General features: G+C 34.7%; 1 protein-coding gene across 1 annotated transcript in view; it reads right to left on the bottom strand.

The window, feature by feature from the left end:
* Positions 1-23,694, bottom strand: part of GTF2A1L (general transcription factor IIA subunit 1 like) — a 41,944-nt gene extending 18,250 nt beyond the window's left edge. The window contains exons 1-6 of the mRNA XM_010967753.3: positions 23,645-23,694; positions 21,194-21,295; positions 20,881-21,004; positions 13,253-13,308; positions 11,122-11,206; positions 9,494-10,083 (exon numbers count right to left, since the gene is read on the bottom strand). Of these exons, the coding sequence (XP_010966055.2) occupies positions 9,494-10,083; positions 11,122-11,206; positions 13,253-13,308; positions 20,881-21,004; positions 21,194-21,295; positions 23,645-23,665 (978 nt within the window). The 5' untranslated portion in view covers positions 23,666-23,694. The remainder of the gene's footprint in view (positions 1-9,493; positions 10,084-11,121; positions 11,207-13,252; positions 13,309-20,880; positions 21,005-21,193; positions 21,296-23,644) is intronic.
* Positions 23,695-25,673: the final 1,979 nt, after the last annotated feature.

The raw sequence follows: 25,673 nt of genomic DNA, 5'->3' as shown, positions 1-25,673 counted from the left end.
CTACTGAAGCAGCAAAACCACGTGTTGCCAAGAATCTCAGGAACTCCAATAGTATAGAGAATACCAAATTTTGTTAAGCAAAAAAATTCATTATTACGAAGATGTCAGTTTCCAGTTTCCAAAAAGGGTGTCACAACCTAGGAATTTTTTGATTGTGCCAACATGCAAATAAAGATTAAAATCAGATGCTGGCTGCCCTGAGAAGCACTATTTTTATCCTGCTGAATGTTAAAAGAAAAGTCATTGCTGACTCTTCCATGCTGGCTGAATACAAAGAAACGTCAACAGTTCTAGTGCAGATGACGTCATCTGACAGAGGCACTGCTTCAGTTTTCTTTCTCTGCTCTAAAACAAAGCATGTGATTTCCAAGATTCTCAGCTTCACCGAGGTCTTTTCAATTGCATATGGCTTCTCTGTCTGAGTAGTACAATTAATTAGCAAATGCATAGGACACTTCAAGATAAAGCTTTGTTTGCCAAATCTAGCTTCCAATCTTTTCAATTTAAGCTTTCCTCTAATGAAAGGTTTTCCAATGGCTGGTAAGGACTGACAGAACTTCGTACCCAAACATGAGGATAAATAAAAAACAGGAGAAACCTAAGCTATAACACACCTTCTTTTCACATTGTCAAACCAAACTATGTGAAATTCAGTTGCCTATAATCATAATGGTAGGGCACATCTTCTTTAATTCTTAAGAGAAATTTAATCTAGGTATCTACCATAACGTAATGGCAATAATGATTATATATTACCTAACAATGTACAGTAGTATCCCATGCTACTCTACTCTTATTTGGCACAAAATATATCTCAACATATTTTGACAAATACAAAAAAAAAGTATTGTGTTAAATTGTTTTTTTTCTATAAAAAGTAAAAATATCATATACCTGGCTTAAAATATCATATACCTGATTTAGAGATACTAATTTAGAAGTAGCATATAATGACTCAAAAAATATTTGCTCAATTAACCAAATCATGAATTCAAGTAACTACTGATATATTTTATCTTTCAGAGGAATGTCAGGACAGATTTGAAAAATAAAAACTGTAACTTGAAGTTATATATTCTCCTTTCCCCTCACTCCATCCATTTTTCTTTCATATATTGATTTTGAGCTAGATCATTGGTTCTTTATCTTAATTACAATCACTTCAGAAAACTCTTGAACACTAATGAATGGACCCCACTCCAAACCAATTAGATCCAAATCCCTTGAGGCAGACCCAAACATTTTTTTATTGCCCCAGTAATTCTAATATTTAGCCAGAGTTGAGAACTATTGAGCCAAATAAACTAACCACAGATCCTGTTCTTAAAAAGTTTACATTCTAGTATATATATATAGTCTTAAATGTTGGGTATACAAAGATTAATGAAATGTACCTCTCAGTGCATACAGGACATTTTAATGTATCTTTTAACTACATTATGACAGACACATGCTTAAGGTGCTATGATAACACAGTAGAGATACATCCAACTTAATAATGAAAGAAGAGGGAATAGACAGAAAGATATTAAAGTAAGATTCCTGAAGAAAGTAATAAATGGATAAGTAGGAATTAACCAGAAAAAAGGATGGTAGGAGAATATCCAGGCACAAAGCAAAGGACATAACAATCAAAGAGAGAGGCAGGAAACAACAAAGTTAACACAGATAATCGCCCACAGTTGGTGATTCCCAATGAAGTAGTAGGTATGAAATGAAGGAAGAGTCAATAAACTCTGGCAGAGAAAGAACATGGAGATCCTTGCATGCCACATTAAGAACTCTGACCTAAAACAGAGTGCCAGACATTTCTCAGGCAAGGATAGATTTACTCAGGGTCAGCAGATTTGGGGTGTGCAACCATGGCAAACCACGTACAAGTCCCCTCAAGGAAAGCAAGCTTACAGAGAGAGGAAAAGGAAGTTGGGAGTGCTACAGTAAACAAAGAGTTCACAGCTTTTCACCAACTAAGTTGTTGCCAGGAAAGAAGAGGGGGTCTTTCTTCTCCTAATTGGGTTCTGCTGTTGTCACAGGGAATGAGAGCACCCTCTTCAGGTCTCCTGACTCTATTTAATTGAAGTTTATGTTTCTTAATTTTTTTTTACAAGGAACTTAAATTTTACCCTGCAGGTGATCAGCAGTCAGTGACATGTTAAGCAGGCTACATGTGTGGTAAATCTGTGGTAGCCATGAGGAGCAAAGATCACAACTAACATGCAATGAGCTCTTACCATGTGCTAGGCAGTGTGCTGCTCAGCACTTCATATTGATTATCTCAGTAACTCACAACTATGATCCTATGATACATACTATTGTCTTAATTTTACAAATAAGGAAACAGTAATTTGCCCAAGTCACAGAGTTACTCAGGGATAATAGAGAAGGGATTCAAAATATCTCTGATCCCTGAAGCCTTTAACCTCTAGGGTGGATGGATTGGGAGGAGTGGAGTGAAAAACAGCAGAGACTATAGGTCAATAAAATTAGTTAGAAACTATATTATCCCAAATGAGAGACAATTAGGGCAATGGCAGTAGGGATGGAGAAGATGGAACAGATTCCAGAAACACTTAGTTATAAAAGTTCTCAAAAATTGTATGATCCAGTCTTTAAAAGGAATGAAATTCTTACATGCTACAACATGGATGATCCTTGAAAATATGCTAAGTAAAATGAATCAGAAAAGTACAAATATTGTACAATACCACTTCAGAGGTAACTGGAGTAGTCAAATTCACAGAGACAGAAAGTAGAAGTTACCAGGAGCTGAATGGAAGGGGTAAAGGGGAGTTACTGTTTAATGGATACAGAATTTCTGTTTGGGATGATTTTAAAATTCTAGAGATAGATAATGGTGATGAATGCACATCAACATGAATATACTTAATGCCACTGAAGTGTACACCTAAAAATGGTTAAAATGGTAAATTTTATGTTATAAATAGACACTTGAACAATATGGGTTTGAAATGCACAGGTCCACTTACATGTGGATTTTTATCAATAAAATGTACTATAAGATCTGTGGTTGGTTGACCCCATGGATGTAGACCCACAGATATGGAGGGTTGACTATAAAGTTATACACAGATTTTTGACTGTATGGGGCTTGGTGTCCCTAAGCCCTGCACTGTTCAAGGATCCATTGTACATATTTTACCACAATTTAAAAAATAACTTTTTAAAAACATATGATATAAGGAGAACAAGGAGGGAAAGAGTCAAAAAGTCATTATAGTCCTTTGCTTGGGAAACCAAGTGGGCAGTGATACCATGCAGTGTCTATGATGAGGAAACAATGACCTGTTGTTTCATTTAGGGAGAGCTGCCTACAAGGGAAACAGACATGAGAATGAAGCTCAAGGGAATAATAGGGTTTGAACTATTCATGAACCAGTCATCAACAAATAGGTCAGAAGAGAGTAGCCAGGATGATAGAGTGGAAGGACCCTATGCTCACCTCCTCTCATGAGCACACCAAGATCACAACTAACTGCAGAACAACCATTGATGAAAAAGACTGGAACCTCCAGAGAAGATCTTCTACAACTAGGGACATATATAAGGAACCAGTGAGACAGGTAGGAGAGACAGACTCATAATCAAATCACATATCCTCTGGGTGGGTGACCCACAAACTAGGAAACAATTATATTACAGAACCAGATGACTTCACAGGTGAATTCTACCAGACATTTAGAGAAGAGTTAACACCAATGCTTCTGAAACTATTCCAAAAAAACTGCTGAGGAAGGAACACTTCGGAATTCATTCTATGAGGCCACCATTACCCTGATACCAAAACCAGACAAAGATGTCACACAAAAAATTACAGGCCAGTATCACTTATGAATATAGATGCAAAAAACCTCAACAAAATACTAGGAAACCAACTCCAACAATGCATTAAAAGGATCATACATCATGATCAAGTGGGATTTACTCCAGAAATGCAAGAATTTTTTCAATATCCACACATCAATCAATGTGAAACACCACATTAACAAACTGAAGAATAAAAACCATATGATTATCTCAATAGATGCTGAAAAAGTTTTGATAAAATTCAACAGCCATTTATGATAAAAAGTCTTTAGAAAGTGGCCATAGAGGGAACATACCTCAACACAATAAAAGCCATATATGACAAACTCACAGCTAAAATCATACTAAATGGTGAAAAGCTGAAAGAATTTCCTCTAAGATCAGGAATAAGACAAGGATGCCCACTCTCACCACTTTAATTCAACATAGTTTTGCAAGTCCTAGTCACAGCAATCAGAGAAGAAAAGGAAATAAAAGGAATCCCAATTGAAAGAAAGAAGTAAAACTGTCACTGTCTGCAGATGACATGATACTGTACGTAGAAAATCCTAAAGATGCTACCAGAAAACTTCTAGAGTTCATCAATGAATTCAGTAAAGTTGCAGGATACAAAAATAATACACAAAAATCTGTAGCATTTCTGTACACTAACAACATAATATAAGAAAGAGAAATGAAGGAAACAATTCCATTTACCATCACAATAAAAACAAAAACAATAAACTACCTAGAAATAAACCTACCTAAGAAGGCAAAAGACCAGTAGTCAGAAAATTGTAAGACAATGATGAAAAAAACTGAAGATGACACAAAAAAATGGAAAGATATACCATGTTCTTGGATTGGAAGAAACAATATTGTTAAAATGACCATACTACCCAAAGCAATGTACAAATTCAGTGCAATCCCTATCAAATTACCAATGACATTTTTCACAGAACTGGAACAAAAAAGTTTTAAATTTGTATGGAAATACAGAAGACCCTGAATAGCCAAAACAATCTTGAGAAAGAAGAACAGAGCTGGAGGAATCACATTCCCTGACTTTAGACTATACTACAAAGCTAAAGGAATCAAAACAGTATGGTACTGGCACAAAAACAGATCAATGGAACAGGATAGAAAGTCCAGAAATAATGGAATAGGATAGAAAGTCTAGAAATAAACCCACACATTTATGACCAACTAAATGTCTATGACAAAGAAGGTAAGAATATACAATGGAGAAAAGACATAGTCTCTTTAGTAAGCAGTGCTAGGAAAACTGGACAGCTACATGAAAAGAATGAAATTAGAACATTCTCTAACACCATATACAAAAATAAACTCAAAACAGATTAAAGACATAAATGTAAGACCAGATACTATAAAACTCCTAGAGAAACTCATAGGCAGAACACTCTTTGACATAAATCATAGCAACATTTTTTTCAATCCATTTCCTAGAGAAATAGAAATAAAAGCAAAAATAAGCAAATGGAACCTAATTAAACTTAAAAGCTTTTGCATAGCAAAGGAAATCATAAACAAAATGAAGATAACCTATGAAATGGGAGAAAATATTTGCAAACGAGACCAACAAGGGATTAATTTCTGAAATTTCCAAACAGCTCAGACAGCTCAATATCAAAAAAAAAAAAAAAAAATCAAAAAATGGGCTGAAGACCTAAATAGACACTTTTCTAAAAAGACATACAGGTAGCCAAGAAGCACAGGAAAAGATGCTCAGTACTGCTAATTGTTAGAGAAATGCAAATCAAAACTACAATGAGTGATCACCTCACACTGGTCAGAATGGCCATCGTTAGAAAATCTACAAATAATAAATGCTGGCGAGAGTGTGAAGAAAAAAGAACTCTCCTCCTTTGTTGGTAGGAATGTAAATTGGTGCAGCCCCTATAGAGAACAGTATGGAGGTTCCTTAAAAAACTAAAAACAGACTTGTCCTATGATCCAGTAATCCCACTCCTGGGCATATACCTGGAGAAAACTAATTCTAAAAGATACATGCACCCCAATCTTCAGAGCAGCACTATTTACAATAGCCAAGACACAGAAGCAACCTAAATGTCCACTGACAGATGAATGGATAAAAATGATATGGTAGGTAGGTAGGTAGGTAGGTAGATAGACAGACAGACAGATACACAGTGGAATATTACTCAGCCATTAAAAGGAATGGAATAATGCCATTTGCAGCAACATGGATGGACCTAGAGATTATCATATTAAGTGAAGTCAGAGAAAGACAATTATCATATGATATCATTTATACATGGAATCTAAAAAAAATGATACAAATGAACTTATTTACAAAACAGAAACAGACTCACAGACATAGAAAACAAACTTATGGTTATCAAAGGGGAAAGTGGGGGGGTGGGTAGAAAAATTAGAAATTTGGGATTAACATATACACACCACTATATATAAAACAGATAAGCAACAAGGACCTACTGTATAGCACAGGGAACTATGTTCAATATCTTGTAACAACCTATAATGGAAAAGAATCTGAAAAAGAATAGAGATATATATGTATAACTGAATCACTCTGCTGTACACCTGAAATTAACACAACATTGTATATTAACTATACTTCAATTTTTAAAAAGTGGTTATAAAAAATTAAAAATAAAGAAAACATTTGACAACAACAACAAAAAGCAAACAAACAAAAGAAACAGGAGGAGCTGGTTAGAGCTTTTTCCAAAGAAGAGATAAAAATAGCCACGGGGGACATGACAAGATGTTCAACATCACTAATTATGCAAGAAATGCAAATCAAAACTACAATATGATATCACCGCATGTCTGTTGGAATGGCTATTATCAACAAGGCAAGAAATAACAAGTGCTGGTGAGGATGTGGGGAAAAGGGAATCCTTGTGCACTGTTGGTGGCAATGTAAATTGGTGCAGCCACTATGAAAAATGGCATGGAGGTTCCTCAAAAAATTAAGACTAGAACTACCATATGATCCAGTTATCCCACTTTTGGCTATTTATCCAGAGAATATTAAAACACTAATTTGAAGAGATATATGCACTCCTATGGTCATAACAGCATTATTTACAAGTTTATTATTATATTAAAGATGCCACTACCTTGTTTTCTCTGATCCTGGACTTTACAAAAACAAACAAACCAGTCGTATTTAAAACCATGATAATGCATGAGTTAAAAACATGATAATCCACAGAAAACATGAAGTAAGGAGAGAAATGCGCTAAGGATAGAACCTCAGGAAACAGGAGGGGCAGATAAAGAGGAGCACATAAAGGAGAAAAGACGAAGAGTCAGAAAGATAATTAGAAGAAAAGGCAGCAGAAATGATAATATCTGGGAGTGGGACAATGAAGATGGTGGGGAGGGCAGGCAAGAGATAAAAAGGAGCTAAAGAAGATACACTTCCATACCCATTTCTCTCCTTCTACTTGTACTTTTTGGAGTTCCAATGAAGACCTGAATTTCAAGTCTTCTATAGCAATGTAAGATTAGAAAACCAAATTCATACACTGAGGAAAAACTTAACATAGTGTGTAATATTCACTTTAAAATAGGAGCACATCAAAAATTGTCAAGAATGTTTTATGCAACAAGGACTTAATGTATATCACAGGGAACTATACTCAATTTCTTGTAATAACATATAACGGAAAAGAATCTGAAAAGAAAATATATATGTATGTATATGTATAACTGAATTGCTTTGCTGTATCTGAAACTAACATTGTAAATCAACTACACTTCAATCAAAAACAAAATTCAAAAAAAAGAGTAAGTTTTTATGTAGGTTTAACATTCTTACTGTTTCTTAGAACATAAGATCCCTGGCAGTCTATACAGGAAAAATAAATGAGTAGGGCTACCTGTAACTTGCTTTAAGCAAGAAGAATTTCTGATAAACTACTTATAAAAAAGCTATTTATAAAATGTTTTGAAAATTATTATCAGCATAAATTTTACCAGATTATTATTTTACGGTATCCTACAGTAAATTAATTGAAAAAATATTATAAAATAAATACTTTTGAATGTTTGGATGTTTTTAAATACAGATCTATTTTAAAACCAACCAAGTTGTATGAAAAGTTATCCAATATATCACAAGCCCATAAAGCATAACTGCACTAATCTAAAGCTTCTTATGGCAACAGAAGCTATTAAAAACTCTAGATACATTATCTCTGATAATTATAAAAATTATGAGGTTGGTTTTAAGCCCAGTTTACAGACTATAACTGAATTTCAAAGAGTAACACTACATAGCTTGTTTGTAAGTGGTAAATCTGGAATTTGAACCTATTGTGGCTTTAAAGCTTAAACTTTTAACCACTACCCCCTAAACAATCCTTGATTAATCTCCCTTAACTAATCTACTTCCCCATATCAGAATAAAGTACAAGGTGACGTCTAGTAAGTAATAGTAGAATAAGTCCTTGAATCATCATACCAAAAATCTTCAAAGTTCATATAGAGTCCAGGAGAAAAATGCCTCTAAAAGTTTTCAGTGATGAAAACAAACACTTATTTTAAATTTATAGTTAATTTACCTCAAAATCAAATGTTTTATAATTATGAGTTTATCCTACATTTCTTAAATTTTATATATTATATGAAAAAGATAATGAAAAATATTCAAAAAACATTTTAATCTTAATACATTATACCAAAGCTGAACTAAAAACAGACCTGCTAAAAGATTCTGAACAGGCTTCATCAAACATCTGAAACATTCTAAAACAGGTCAAATGGTTTCTGACAGACATTTTCTTAGTTCGTTATCCTTCACTGTACCCTCTATCTTCCCCTTTCACCTAGAAAGACGTTAAGGTGACACTTTACCACTATACTGTTACAGATTTGTATATCAGTTCTAAAGGACCACTAAGCCATTAACTAGAGACACAAACCTTTAATTATTTGTCATATGTCACTAAATTGCATAAATGGAGTTAGCGCTACGGCGTATTTTACGTTTGTAAAAAGATAATGCAAGATTTTTTAATTTTACCATCTAAAATTCTCCATGAATCTTTCTGCAATCACTATGAATTCCTTAGAAATTAATAATTTAAACCAATTTTCAATATGGAAAGTTAATTAGAAACTATTTTTTAGTGGTTTGAATTCCAAAAGAAATTAAGTTAACTAGTATTTTAGCAAGCAGGGAGAAACAAAGTATCTACTAGTAAGGTAATTCCTCATGTAGAGAAAACTTTTCATATGGGAATTTAGGAAAATAAGGTAGAGCAAAAAAAAATACTTTGGACCTGTTTTGTATATTAATTATGACAATGAATTACCTCAAAATATTCATTTAACTACTAGGATGGACTTCTGGATCTTTCAAATTAAATCTAAAGACAAAAAACAATTCTCACAGTGTAAGAGAAAGGTAAACCGCATTACCTTAAAACAAATGCATTTTCTTTAAAGACATATTCTAATTCATTACTTGAAACTAAAAGTTTAGCAATGCTGAGCATGAATACTTTTAAAAACTGATAGTTATGTTAAAGAAAACAAAGAAAGAATCTTCTAAAGAAAAAAACAAAACATATACTTCTGAGTAATCTTACAACTTTTTAAAAAAACAACTCAGGACATCTAATCACTGGCCACTGTTTATTCACTAATACCATTAAGTTGAACATAGAACTACCTTCTCTGAGACAGGTAGACTGCTGGGCTCCTCTGCATCTCTTGGCTGCTTTACAGAATCACATCCACACAACCTATTTTTGAGAATGTGAAGCTGAACATCAGGCATGTGCTGGTGCTGAGTCCCCTGAGGGCCTGTGGAGAGGGGCCCACCATGCAGATTTTGAGTCATACCAGCAAAAACACTGAGCACTGGCTCCACATGAGAATCTGTCTGAGAGACCTGTGGAGAAAATACAACACCTGGAAGGCTGATATACTGAGAGCTTTTCAGCTGACTCGGTAAAGCTTCAGACATGAGTTTATGCTCATTTCCAGGATGTACAAGTATATCACTGGTAGTGTTTTCTACACGTTTCCTCTCCACTGTGCCAGAATGAAGAACCGTAGGCTGTTGGAGCACAGTTTCCATTCTCTGTGATTTTTCAGTAGTTGCTTGAAGAGAACATGGGTTCAACTGTGGAATACTGGTCTGTATTACTGAAGGCTGCCCAAGCTGCTGAAATACTTGCTGAATTGGATGCTGAAGAATATTTGCTCTTCCAGAAGTCTGTGTTACCATAATTGGTACATTGACTTTATAAAGGTGACCTTAAAAAGGAGAAAACAAAACTGTAAGTATAAGAGAATCCAAATTTCCTTTAAAAAAAAAATTTCATGCACAACAGGCTGGGAGGAAATACAGCAATATGTTAACAGTGGTCATCTCTAGGAGTTTCTTTTGTTTTTCAGTTTTGTTTTCTATAATAAATATGTGTTCTTTTATTTTTAAAAATTAAATGTCTTGCTTTAATTCTAGCTTTTTCCCCACTATTGCTTATATGGCACATTTTGAGACACAAACAGGCAACCAATATTTACTCCATAAACATCTCCCATTGTTTGATAAATTACAGTGTTACCAACCCAAATTGGGACTTCTAACAAATTTAATCAGGGAGAATGTATTTCATACACTTAAGATATAAGATACCATATAACAACAATAAGACAAGGCTATCCAGAAAAGGGTTCAATAACTTGAAAAGTTTTCAAATTTCTCCCCCTCTTTCCTTTAAAATAATACTAAAGGAAGAAAGAAGAAATTTATTTTTTGAGCATTGAGTCGGGTGCTTTGTTTAAACTCTGCAACAATCCAAATAATAGGTATGACTCTCTTTCAAATCAAGAAACAGTTCTCTGAAAAGCAGAGGTTAGTTAATATAGAAATTTTTCAAATATTTTATACACTTTCCAATAAGAAAGGAGGCAATGGTTGATTAATCTAATCTTTAGTTTTTCTTGATTAGAGCCAGCAGGGACACATACGTTATTTTTTTATTTGTCAAAATTCAGATAACTGGCTTGAATTAGAGAAAACCTACATTAAAGCATCTTACACAATGTTGGAAAAGAGAACTGGAAATGAAATACAGAACAGGCTTTGTACCTGCGACAGTAGACAGGCTTACTGTCTTTTGTGATAGACTGCTTCCATAACAACAATAGCCCATTTATTATTACTTTTAAGTAAGTTTTATGAAATGTTCCTATAACCTCAATAAATTCAGGTATTTAAAACCATGAAAGGTAACATCCAGAAGTCAGTACCAATACTAAGAACAAAATATTTTTAGACTATACTCTTACCGGATGCAGTCTGTAGTGTCACACCTGCTGGTACATGAATAGGATAACCAGGAAAAGCAAAGTTTGCACTGGAGTTTGAGGTGCCCTAGACGTGAAAATTTTATATTAGTTAGAAAAGGGCTTTACTTGAATATTTTTTTCCTGATCTCATAGAGTAAAAAAAAATCTGATTCACATCAACAATATAATGGTAACACAACATTAGGGTGAGTTCTCTGAATAAAACAGCTTTTTATTATTTGATTTAGATCATCTCATTAAAAATAAAAGGAATTCTGTTCTATGGCTATTAGCAATGAAGCCAGTAAGTCTTCATAAACAACGTGAACATGGATTCATTAAACTTGCCCACTACATGGCACTGGCTGGGACACTGATCCTCAAGATGTCAAATATAAGAACCACAGTTACTAGAATCCTCTAGTCTGTAAGTTGATCATAAATAGTATTTTAAAGTAGACAACATAATAGTGTATAATTTTTATTTGGGAATAATTAAACCTTAGGTTTTAAAATTTTAAATACTAAATCAAAAGACAAAGAAACATTTCTGCCTATTAGACCTGCAAACATTTAAAAGATTGATTAGTAATATCCAATGTTGGTAAAGATGTGATAAAAATCAGTTCTCTCAAACCATTGTTTATATGAGTGTATATGGTACTATCCTTTTGGAGGACAACTTTGCTATATATACCAAAATTGGTAACATGAATGATCCTTGACCCAGAAATTCTACTTCTAAGAATTTATCCTGATTACCTGATTATCACACAAATACACAGACATACCTACAAGTATAACCAATGGAATTCTATATTAGAAAAATACTAGGGCAGGGAGGGTACAGCTCAGTGGTAGAGTGCAGTGCTTAGCATGCACGGGGGTTGAATCCCTGATACCTCCATTTAAATAAATAAATAAATAAATAAATAAATAAATAAATAAATAAATAAATAAATAAGCAAGCCTAATCACCTACCCCCTCAAAAAAATTTTTAAGAGAAATACTAGAAATAATTTAAATGTCCATAAACAAAAGATTGGTTAATTTAATTGTGATATATCCACTAAGGCCAATCAATATTTAACTGGTATTGAAAAGAGTCCACCTATATTACCAAGTTTAAAAAACAAAAATTACAGAAACAGTACAGAGAATGATCCTACTTTTATCCTGAAAATTAATGTAATTTTCATGAAAGAAGTCTAAATGGATACACATCATACAGTTAAAATAGTTATCTTTAGGATGTAATCTTGCAAGGGTCTTTCACTTTTTACTTTATAAATTTGCTTTTACTTTATAAATTTATTTTCACTTTTTAGAAGTATGTTATTTCTTTACTGAGGAGAAAAGGTATTTCCAAGAATTTCAAAGGCAGAGATACTTCTTCCTATCAAAAGCAGCATCATTCTTCCCAAAAGTCCTAGTAAGGCATATGGTTTTTGTTTCTTTAATGAAGAAATGGAAATAAATGGCCCACTAAAACCCTTTACCCTAGAAAGGTAGCTCATGGACTGAAAGAAAACGAAAAACAGTAAGTGGATTATGTATCATCTTTTATCTTCAAAGAAAAGTAAGAAAAAGTGCTATTTTCTCCCTCCTGAATACTACTCAGTTTTCTACATATAAGCTTTAATTTTATTTTCTGCTCCCAAATCCTAGGGGGAAAAATCTAATCTCTACCATACAAAAGTAAAAAAATAACCAAAATATTCTACTGAAATAAAAGAAAGAAACAAGATGTGCCTCAACTCTGAGGAGAAAAAAAATTGGAAAAAAATACCATATCAAAATATCTATTTAGGATCCACCAAGTATGTAACTTTATACAGTGAATTAAAACTCCATTCAATGTAACTTCAGACATTTCCTAACCTATAGGTACAGTCTTGGCAGATGCTAACAACTGCTCTGGAAGATAGGAAAAGTTGGTAAGAAAATATCAATTCTGGAACTCCTGATTTTTTGCAACACCTATTTTATAGCAGCTACTTCTGTCTCCCCACCACCTCTTTTCCCATTCAACAGGAGGATTACAAATTACATCTATGCCCAGCCTTCTGCCACCATTCACTAAAAATGGGGCACATCTCTTTTAAAATATATCTTAAACAAGCTACATACCAGTTCTGCTGTGGTAAAACTGGGAAGAGTTCTACCAGCAGGAATAACTAACGATGCTGCATAGAAAACAAAATAAACATTACACATTTATTAGAATTTACTAATATAATAAAATTGCTAAGTATAGCATTTTTTTAAATGTTTTCCATCACTAACATGTTCAACCATGATGAATTCTAAACTTCCTGATTCTAAGTGAGGTAAAAGTATTTAATTACGTCTTTTTCCAACAATTTTAGATAGAGACTTTACAACTAACCTACTTTAAGTACAAGAAGAAAACCTCATTGTAATCAAATATACTATACTACAGAAATCCATAACGAAATACCTAGGCTGTCTTTAGTACATCAATGCAGCACTAAATCTCCATTACAACTTTTCATAGAGAAGAAAAAGTATTATTTGTTAAAGTGACACAATTCCAAGTGACTACACTTGAGCAGAAAAATGTAACCCAACATAAACCATTCTAAACTTTACAGGTTCAAAAGAAATTTCAATTCATTCATTTTATGAAAAGTTATTTACAGTACTTTGACCAAGTAAGTGAGCACAGCTATACAGTTTGAGAAATAAATGAATGAGAACATGTCTCCTGAAGTTGTTTCATGAAACAGGTAAACTGCTAAGAAAAATACAAGTGAATAAATTCGTAGAACACCAACTCAACCTGCATTAAACCTACGATCTCATGTATCTTTCCTTTATTATCACCAATTTACTATGCTAACTATCCCTTTGTTTACTGGACATCTAAAAGGTTGGCCAAGTAGTTGTAAATGTAATCATTTAAAAATGTCTAAAGAACAAATAGTAATAGTAGGATCTCAAGTAATAATATAAGTAGTAATACAAGGATCTCAGTTGATCAACATAACCTTAAACCTTACCTCAAGGTTCATTTTACCTATTCGAATTTGACTGTTTAGAAGACCACTTTGCCTTTTCTTTACAAAACAAAAAATTTTAGCATTTATGCAGCATTTTTGTATTAAATGTAATGTTTCAAGTCCTTTTTTCACATACTGTATTAAGGAAAACTGCCCCCCAAAAATCCGTTTCTGACACTAGAATGGCTCCATCATATACAACAAACAGCTCAGAAGAGCAAATTTTTTTTAACTAACCATTCTTCCCATGTTAAGACAACAGAAATGAGGTTACAGAGATTGATGTTTAATGAAGTACAAAATTATTTTTATCCTCTGTCGTCTATGGCTTTGCTTATTAACAGGCATTCTTTTGGAAAGGCTAAATTAGAAAGAAATGGAGTGGCAGGAATACAATGGTGTTAGTCTTAATTAGCTGAAGTGAGCAAAGCTTATGCTGGTACATCTTAAGCTATAGCCTGAGAGGAAACAAAAAATCTGTTAACATACTGTCTAAAGCAATTAAATGAATTTCTTGAGGAAAAATAGCAACAATTCTCCCCTTTTAAATACCTTGCAATAAATCCCAAAGGATAAATCTCTATACTCATATAAATCAAACAGAGCTATAAGAGAGTTTTAAGAGTTTCTTTATAGCTACCAAAATAAAAGAATTGAATTAACTGAATTTTATAGTAAAGTTTTATGCAGTGCCAACTTAATTCTGATACTAAATTCACAAGTTATATACATCATTCATATACATTCACAAATTATATACACCATTACATGTGCCTGAAACATACTTTTTAAAATATTCAAGATAGTTTCAATAATGAATTAAGTTTTAACTGAATACATGTTTTTACTTAAACTAAAAATGTCAGAATTTTGGTCTTCAGGTATATATTTTAGAAGTAGTCAATTTCACAAACAATGGGCTTTAGAATATTGAAAGAATTCAATCCCACAAATATTATTTAAGAAATTTTGTAAAAAGATAATATGGCACTGCATTCACATTTATAAGTGTATTTTTCCCTACACATCAAAGTCTTTGATACATAAGGCAGTTAATAACTTAACAGTTCTTGGTCCCACTTTGAACCATTTCAAATCTTAATATTCATATCATATTATTCAGGAGGTGCAAAAACTGATAAACTTTTCTGTTACTACTCTTTAGCATATAGGCATCTCCTGATGACCAAGCTGAATATTCTAACTCAAATCACCTACAGAAACAACAGCATTGCTGAAATTTTCAACAAATCTAGGTTCAAGAACAAGTGGACATATAGTTTGTACCTAAACTTTGGGAGTTTTAATGCTCAAAGACGAAAACCAACAAACCTCTCAATGTTACTGGGTTGTCCCCTGTTCCCCACCCCCTACAATGGCTGGATGGCTTCATCAAAAAAAATTATGTGACATGAAGCCCAAATACCAGAAGGTCGTTTGAACTGTCCTAAAAATAAGGCATTCTTAGACAAAGTGACTACATGTCCCATTGTGTTCAGGACAGTCCTAGTTTACACCTGTTATTCTGAGTTTATTATTAACAGAATCCCATTTCTCTCTCAAAAGTGGATTATAAGCAAAAGACCCAGAACAGCCAATATGACATTCAAGGAGAAAAAAATTGAACTACTGACACTGCTCAATTTCAAGACTAACTATAAAGCTACAGTAATCAAGTAATCAAGTGTAGTATAGCAAAAGAAAAGACAAATAGATCGATGGAACAGAACAGAGAGCCTAGAAATAGACCCCCATAAATATAATCAACTGATCTTTGACAAAGGAGCATAGGCTATACAGTGGAGCAAAGACAGCCTCTTCAACAAATAGTACTGGAACAACTGAACATCCAAAGCAAAAAAAAAAAAAAAAAAAAAAAAACCTAGACATAGACTTTCCACCCTTCACAAAAATTAACTCAAAATGGATCAGAGACTTAAATGTAAAATGCAAAACTATAAAACTCCTAAAAAATAACATAGGAGAAAATCTAGATAATGAGTATAGCAATGACTTTTTAGACACAACACCAAAGGCACAATCCATGAAAGAAATAACTGATAAGCTGGACTTCATTAAAATTAAACACTGCTTTGTTAAAGACAATGTCTGGAGAATGAGAAGACAAACCACAGTTTGGGAGAAAATGTTTGCAAAAGACACATCTGATAAGGGACTGCTATCCAAAATACACAAAGAACTCTCAAAACTCAACAATAAGAAAATAACCCCATTAAAAAATAGGTCAAACCTATACAGACTCTTCACCAAAGAAGATATATAGATGGCATATAAGCATATGAAAAGATGCTCCACATCATACATCATCAGGGAAATGTAAATTAAAACAACAGTGGGGTACCACTACCATGCTACTAGAATGAACGAAATTCAGAACATTGATAATAACAAATGCTGGCAAGGATGCGGAGCAACAGGAACTCTCATTCATTGCTGGTGGGAATGTAAAATGGAACAGCCACTTTGGAAGACCGTTTAACAAAACCAAACATACTCCTACCGTACAATCCAGCAATCACACTCCTTGGTATTTACCCAAAGGAGGTGAAAACTTATTTCCACACAAAAACCTACACACAGATGTTTACAGCAGTTTCATTCATAACTGCCAAAACTTGGCAGCAACCAAGACATCCCTCAGTAGGTGAATGGATAAATAAACTGTGGAATATCCAGACAATGGAATATTATTTACTCCTGAAAATAAAGGCACTATCAAGCCATGAAAAGACATGGAAGAACCTTAAAATCATATTACTAAGTGAAAGAATCAATCTGAAAAGGTTATATACTATAGGATTCCAACTATATGACATTCTGGAAAAGGCAAAACTATGGAGATAGTAAAAAGATCACTGGTTGCCAGGGGCTGAGGAGAAGGGATGAAGAGGAGGAGCACAAAAGATATTTGGGGCAGTGAAAATACTCTGTATGAAACTATAATGATAGATTCAAGTCATTACAAATGTGCTCAACCCCACAGAAGGTACACCACGAAGTGTGATAATGTAAACTATGGACTTTAGGTGTTTATGATATGTCAGTGCAGGTTCATCGATTGTAACAAATGTACCACTCTGGTGAGGGACGTTGATAACTGGAGAGGCTATGTCTGAGGTGGGGCAAGGAGTACATGGGAAATCTCTGTATGCTATCTCAAATTTGTTGTGAACTTAAAGATGTTCTAAAAAAAAAAGTCTTTTTAAAAAAGTGGATGATAGATTATATATAACAGAACAAAGTATAAAAATAGAACAGCAGTTCTCAAAGTGTAGTGTACAAACCCCTGTGGGTCCCTAAGACACTTTCAGGGTGTTCACAAGGTCAAAACTATTTTTGTAGTGTCAAGACAATATATGCCTTTTTCATTTCTCAATAATTATCTTTTGGGGTTTTTTTTGTTGACATCTGCACTGAAGGCACAAAGCCATGATGAATAAAACTGAAGGTATCTTCACATAAATTAAGCCAGAAGCACCAAACCTTACTAGTGCTCATCAAATTTATTCTCCACTGCTGTCTACTCACAGTTTAAAAAAAAAAAAAGCAACAACAAAACTGTCTCACTTAAGAAGTTCCTTAACATAACTATAAAAAATTGTTTTTACTAAATTTCAACCCTCCCCTCAAGTATATTTCCTTTTAATATTCTGCCTGAAGAAATGGAAGGAACACATAAAGTATCTCTGCAGCATACAAAAGTACAGGAAGTGTAAGGCAATGCACTGGTGCTATTGTTTAAGTTGGGAGCTGACCTAGCTAGTTTGTTTTTTCAAGAAACACTCATTTTACTGTAAAGAGTAACTGACAGAAACTATGGTTCTTCAGACGTGGGTATTTGGCAGGTTTTTTTTTTTTTTTTTTTTTGCCCACCACTTCAAAAAAAAAAAAAAACCATACTAACAGTATTTGTTTGGCAATGATAAAATTCAAGCTTTCAAGCAAAAATTAGAATTTTGGAAACTTTATATCCACTACAGTGAGCTTCACCTTCCCAATACTTAAACACTTTTGATGAGATGTGTGGTGATATTAATGATTTTTTTAATCCTGTATAATGAACAATGTGTAAACTGCATAACTCAGTGAACCACTATTTTCCAAGTAACCAACATATGTTACAAAATTACACATGGGTTACAGAGTCTTTCAAAGTGCTAGGTAGACCAGTGAACATTAGTATCACAAAAAGTCCACTGATAGGATTTCAGATTCCACTTTGCAGCTAACTTCAGAAACTACCACTAGTTGAATTTTATCAAATTACCTGAAAAAGCTATTAAAATACTCCTCCTTTTCCAATTATCTGTGTAAAGCTGGATTTTCTTCATATACGTTAGCCAAAACTACGTATCACAACAGATTAAATTTAGAAATAGATATGAGAATCCAGCTGTCTTATATTAAGCCATACATAAATGAGATTTGCAGAAAAATAAAACACCAGTCTTCTCACTGAGTATTTTTTGTTCTTAAAAACTGTTTCTTTTAACAAATATATATTATTATGTTAACATACAATCAATTTTTTAAATTAATAAATCAGTATTTTTTTAAAATCTCAGCTTTAATTTCTAATATGGGAAACAGATACTTACAACCCACATAAAAGAGGTTCTCAATTTTTAAGTGTAAAAGGGTCCTGAGACCCAAAAAAAGTTGACAACTGAAGATACAACCAATTATTAAACAAATGGATAATACAGTCAAAGAAAATACAACAGGGCAAACAAGTTTTAAAGGCAGAACAGACAAAAGCCAATGACTTATTCCATTGTAGATTTAATTTGAACTTGTTATCAAGAGATAGAAGATTGAAGAAGTCAGTCAGTTTAAGTTATTTTAATCAGGCTTTTAAAAGCATACAATGAGAAGATATAATTAAAAAGTACTTCAATTTTATGAGGCTATTTACTTCAAGAATCTTATTGTAGAGGGCCTAGAAATGAAGAGGGATAGGAACAAGGCCTAGAATGCAGTTTTACAGGATGCCTGTGCTTCCTCTTAAACCACTTCATTATGAGTGATGTAGAAGAGAATAAGGAGAAAAACTGTCTTGTTTAAATGTAATTATTTCTATTATTCTAACTTCTAAGAGAATTAGAATGAAGTGCTGAGTGAAAGTCAGCTAGATATATTAGTTGCAAGACTATTTTGTGATTTAAATCACTGGTAATATTACCATCTTGCGGCAAAATCAAGTATTGCAATTTTGAACGACCAAAAAAAAAAAAATTGAGAATTATTCTTTTTTCAGGAAAAATGCTTTTGATAAGAGACAAGTATTTAACTCCTCCACATTCACCACCCACCAAGCCAATCCAAAGGAAGAAAATCTTTAAAGTTCTTTACGAAGAAAAAAATTCAAAAGAATGTTTTTTAAATAGAGAAATAAAAGAGATGTCCTAATAAAACAGTAAAGTTAAAAATAAAAGGATAGCCAAATACCTAAGAATTGATGGAAACTGTTTCAATATGTCGACTTAGTAATTAAAATTGCCATGGCTAATTCTTAAAGAGCAATGTTATACACTACAAGCACAGCATTAGACAGAAGTTGTGTTTGGTAACTCAAGTCATTGTAAATTTACTTCATTTTTTAAATTTATAATTGCTGCCATACTTAAGTTCTCTCATTTTGTAATAGAGGAGGTACTAGACTTACTATTTTCCCTTCACCTTGGCCCATGAGATTTTACCTGAACTTTCCCAAGTATGAAACATAAACAACCTAGTTTTTACTGACAATGTAATCTAAAATCTACCCTAACCTCTTGCAGACATTAACCTGTTGAATTTCAGCTAAATCCAATAAAATCTATTTGTGTGTTCGCCTGTCGTGTGTCTGGGTATGTCTGGGGCGTGTCTGTGTCTGGGTACGTCTGGGGCGTGTCTGTGTCTGGGTGTGTCTGCTCGTGTGTGCCTCTGTGTTTGTCAGTGTGTCTGTGTGTGTCTGCCTGCATCTCTGTGCACCTATATGTAGATGTATATATACACACACATTAGGAGACTATAAAGATTACGAGAATCAGAGGAGAAAAAAAGGAATAAAGGTTAGAAATATATAATAGTATTGTTTTATCTTTTAGCAGTTAGTCTTTTCCACTTTAAATTGATACACATAATAAGGACAAATATTTCCCTTAAAAGCAGAGGTCTAGAGTCAGTAAGTCCAAGAGTAAAGACTATGTGCATATGGTCCATTTCTAGCCATCATTTTATATCCAAAACTGTGAAGCAGTCTGAATAACCTCATATTCTTGTTAACGCTCCATTTTGCTTCCAATACTTCAACAGATTAATAATACGTAGAGCTAGCAGGAGAAAGAAAGAATGCACAAGCATGCAAGCACCCATCTTTCCCTCTGCTTCTTCAGCAACAAGGGTTGGATTACTCCTTGACTAGACCAAATCAAATTCTCTGAAATAACCAATGGGCACTTCCAATAGTCCACAAACTATATAATTTGTTTCTCTGAAGTAAGACTTTGCCATCTTTGTGTAATATTTTTTAAAACTCGTTTAAACCACCTAATTTTCTTATCAATAATTACACAGCAGTGATGATTTATCCAGTTGGTGCTCATTTAATAGCAATGATTTTTTAAGTCCAAGCCCTCTCACCTTAAGAACATCACCCTAATTCAAAACTACCACCAAATGAGAATTTGTTCTGAAGATCCAAATAGTACTAATTTACTAACTATATCCAACCTGTTGATGATTGCAATGTTTGGTGCAAGCTGTGTGGCAACTGAAAGGTGACCAGAGGTGAATGGACGCTATTTCTGAAGAAGTCTTCTGTGGCTTTAGATTGCAAAACCTTTGTTTCCCAGAGCTGCAGAGAAAGAAAAAAAAATTGCTTTTAAAAAATAGGATATTTATTTCTATTTTTTTTTTACTTTTAAATTGTCAACTGATAGCACAAAAGATGGGTAAACATTAAACCATAATTGAGGGGTTAGAACTATAATTTATCAATTTTTAAGCTGAAAAAACAAAAGAGAAATTTGTATTATCTACAAACCTGTTTCAAGTCTTTTAAGACTTGTTCCTCTACACCTTCTTCAGCAAAGAGATCCCGCACTCCTTCAATTACATCTTCAATTACAGAACTGTAGAGTTTAGGCTACATAAAAGCAATTGCCAAAGTTTTAAATTCTTAAGTTTGAAGGTATACAGCCTTAAAGCACATGCAGTGTACAATTTCTAATCTTATACTTAAAGAAAAACTACCATAAGGATTTTTACTAAGTGCATCCTACTCCCAGTATAGCCTTAGCTTTCCATAAATTGTGTTTACTTCAGACCCATCATCTCAGCCTATCCATAAGACAGAGTCACAGTACTACAATAAAATATGATATAATAATCTCATCACGATGTATAGTTACTGTTATGATGCTTGGCTTTTGTGTCAGTATTTAACCTCCTCACTCTTTTTCAGAAAGGAAATTAATTTAAGGCAGGTGGAAATTAACCTTCTGTTTTCAATTTACCTTTATTCAGAGGGATCAAGAGAGCTTTTTTAGAGTTCACTGTATTATTTCCACAAATGTAAATAAATTCCAAGCCATAAGTCTGGGGTAAGCACCTACAATAGAGTCACCAAAGTCTGTCCCACTTTCAAAATCCACATAGTCCAAAAAGATATTCTGAACCATGGTCAAGTAAAAGTACAACTGCACCAAAAAGGATTTCCTAACAGAAACTAAGGAGGACCTAAATGAGCCCTAACCTTTCACAATATTGCAGAGACTAAGTAACATCCTATAATGCTTCCAAATAAAAACATGCCATGACAATAATACTAAGCATATTTCTACCAGACTGAACACTGGTCAATATCAACAGAAAAATAGCCCTGTGAAATGAATTCAGTCCTTCGAATTTATGTAAATTGTACTCCACCCCCACCCCAGTTCAAAATGGCAATGCTAAGTGTACTAACAATACTGACCTAGTGGAAGTTACACTGATAAGAAATAACAAGTAGGAATTTAGTTGAATTACTCTTATTTCAAATTGCTTAATCAGGCCAAAATGAAAATTCTGTCATTCTAGGACTGCTTTTTCATACTACCCAGTAAACACTCTATAAACACTCCTGTTCATGTCAACAGTAGTTAGGTTTTAAACTAATCCTTCTAAAGACCCAGGGTAAGCCTATGAGCAAGCCAATCAGTAATATTTTAATATTTTATTCACAAGCATATCCAGTAAGATTTTAAGTGTCCCGTATTAGCTGCTTCTTCTAAAACAGTTTACCCTGATAGAGGCAGATTAAATTGATGCTTCAGTGTTAGTCCCAGCTAGTGTGATCACATTTAAAGCTAGAGGAAAAAACTCCTAGGGCTAAAAACATCTTTTAAGATCTACCCTCAGAGTGTAAGAGCAGCCATCAAAAATAACCCATTAGAACACAATTTTTCTACAGCAAAGTCGGTAGTGAACATAGTTTCTCTTCTAGGACTACAGTTAGACTTTATATCCTTTCCCTGTTATCTTTATTAGAACTATGCATAGTCCAGGAAATCCATCTTAATCTCTTCTCTTTACAAAAAGAAACATACACACACACACACACTCTATTTTGGAGTTCACCATCAAATAAAACGGTATGCATGGTAAGCTTATATTCAAGCATTAAGTATTTCACATATCTTAAAACACATTAACATCATAACATGGATACACATTAAAACAACGTCTCTGGAAATTAACCCTTTTATGCTGTGTATGTATAGGTAGAACCCATAAAATAACAGATCTGGACAAGCACACTGCCTTTCGCCAAATGTGAAGTCTGTTGAAATGAAAATAAATGTGACCTCTTGATTTTTTTTCCCTAATTCAACTTTTTAAGATTGATAGAGGGTCTCACAAGTGCCATGTAGCTTATCAATTCTCACGTAAGGCTTAGGTACCCCTTAACGGTAGGAGAACAATGTTTGTGTTTATCAACACCAAGTGTACACTTAAATGTTAAGATGCTTAAGAATGGGGAAACGGAGGGATAGGGGAGAACTCCAAAAACATGTGGTGAGGGCAATATTAAGTATCACATTACCTGTTACCTCAGGTAAATGCTACAGCTTAGAGTCAACACTGGCCATCCTAAATTAGAGGACAACTGAACTCAGTCATTTTCTAAACACATGAGAAACTGGGAGGGTTAAGGTGAGTTCCATCTCTAAGCATGTTCTCAATTCCTCACTCTAAACAACTCAGTTTGGATGAGGAGTGAGGAGACGAGGAGGGACATCTGTTATCCCGGTGGGGGCCAAGCCCAACTTCCGGCTGAGCTACTGGCCTCCGTTGGCTTCCTCCCGGAACCCTGAAGGGAGAGGGCTTCTGAAAGTCTGTGAGGCGCCAGGGGAGGGTAAAAAGGGTGCGCAGAGCTCTGCTGCCAGGAGCCTGGGACCCGCACTCCCTCTCCTCAGAGCGCAGGCCGAGAAGCCAGGCGGGAAGTCCTTACCACCGGGTTCACGCAGTCCATGCCGGCGGCTCCGGCGCCTCGCCCGTCGCGCCTGCGCAGCACGCGTCGCGGAGGACGGCTCCAGGCGCGCTTTGAACGCCAATGCACGTTGCCCAGCGCGACTACGTCAAGACGCAGGGGGCGGGGCAGGGGAGGCGGGGAACGTTAATAAGTTGATCAGTGTTAACTGGAGACGCGGTGCAGCGGCAGGGGAGAGGTTAGCTTCTAAGAGCGAAGAGGCCAGCTGAAACGGAATGCTTAAGTCCGTTCTCACCAGCTTTGGGCAATTCACATGACCATTGAAGAGGCCTTATTTTCTCAACCTGTGAAATGAAGGCTAAGAAAATAGGGGATGAGCGATGCAGTGATAGATCCCATTTCACTTTACCTTTGAGAAGAGGAGAGTTAGTGGTATCTGTCCTCTCCTACCAATTTTCATTTCTCCCTTTACACCACGCCCGCAGATGAAATTGAGTATATAGCAAGAGTCAAACTCCTCTAAGATTGGTTCTCAGATTGTGGGACAGCTACATCAGCATCTTCTGAGAACCTGTTAAAAATGCAAATTATTGGGTCCCATCCAGATCTAACTGAATCAGAGGGTGCGGCTAGCTTTCTGTAGCTTTAACATGCTCTCCAGGTAATGCTAATGGGCACTTACATGAGACTCGCTGTCCCAAGACAAAGATTTTCAGCTTTGGCTGCACACTGAAATCATCTGGAGAGTTTAATAAGCATTTGGCACCTGAGTCTCACACAGAGAATCTGATTCTGTTGTGCAGCCAAGGTGGAGAAGCACTGCTAAAGTAAAGTCAGCAGCCCAGTACCACCCAGGCTCCTTTTCCTCCTCAGGCAGAAATCAGTCTCTTGACCTGTAATAAGCCCCTCCTTCCCCGGAGGTGAAGAGCGTCTAGGGGCATACCTTGCCTAGGGCTGAGGGCAGATGTAAGCACTAATAACCTGGAGGGTTAGACAAGGAAAGAAGTCATTTACTGTCACTACTCTGCCTTTTAAAACAGCCTTTCTAGCCTGCAGAGAGGTCCTGACCTAACCAGACAGCAAAGTTATTTAATGATTAAAAATCCTATCAGGTTTAAGATTGGCTGGCTGGCTGTTTATTTGTGCATGTAAGTTCATTAGGGCTATTTATGCCCACCCTCTCTGTATTTGCTTTGCCTGGGTCAGGTACCTTATAGTTTGTGAGTTTCAAGAAGCTGATTTATATGAAGACCTTTGGAAGACTCTCCTAAATTGAAAAAACTATCTGGAATTTCTTTTACTAAAAAGGCAAGAATTTCATATAATAATTTTTAATGATTGTATCTCTACCTCGCAATTTACTACCGTAAGTATTCAAAGTGACTTATCTTTCACCCAAAATAGAAAAGCTAAAAGCAGTCATTGATTCCTACTGATACCATAAAATCCAATTAAATTATTCAATCTGGGAAATAAGAAAGCTGAAAGGCCTCTTGTTTTCCATTTTTCTCATAGCCAAGTTTTAAAACTTTATTCCCAAATGCATGGGATTGTTAATCACCTAAATTTTTCTGATAGTATACTGTTTTATATTACTTCATTATGTATTTTACCTTTCTCAGGGCTGTACCTTAGATCATACATACTTCTGAAATTAAATTTGGACCTTGTTACCCATAAAAAGTGTGACTAAGTTGAATTATTATCTCTTAGTACACATAGTAGACTCAGGTTATAGAGAGATGATGTGACCTTGGCAGAGAAATTTCTGTAAGTTTCCATTTGCCCCTTATGGTCTGTCTGGATAGTCACTAGTAGGCCCAGATTAGTTTCTTCCTAATAGTAGACAACTACAAATCTGCTCTGGACCTGTGATAACCGGCTTCCAAGATGGCCTTACCTTACCTCTAGGTATTCATAACCTTGTGTTCTCCCCTCCTACATCATGCCATGGTTTGTCCAGCGACCAAAAGAATAAAGCAGAAGTTATGATGTGTCACTTCCAAGATTAGGTTATAAATAACTGTGGCTTTCTTCCTTGGGGTTCCTT

Source organism: Camelus bactrianus, chromosome 15 (genome assembly GCF_048773025.1).
Source record: "Camelus bactrianus isolate YW-2024 breed Bactrian camel chromosome 15, ASM4877302v1, whole genome shotgun sequence".
NCBI lineage: Eukaryota > Metazoa > Chordata > Mammalia > Artiodactyla > Camelidae > Camelus > Camelus bactrianus.
Note: the sequence above shows the minus strand (reverse complement) of the source record. Positions and strands in the feature narration are given on the sequence as shown.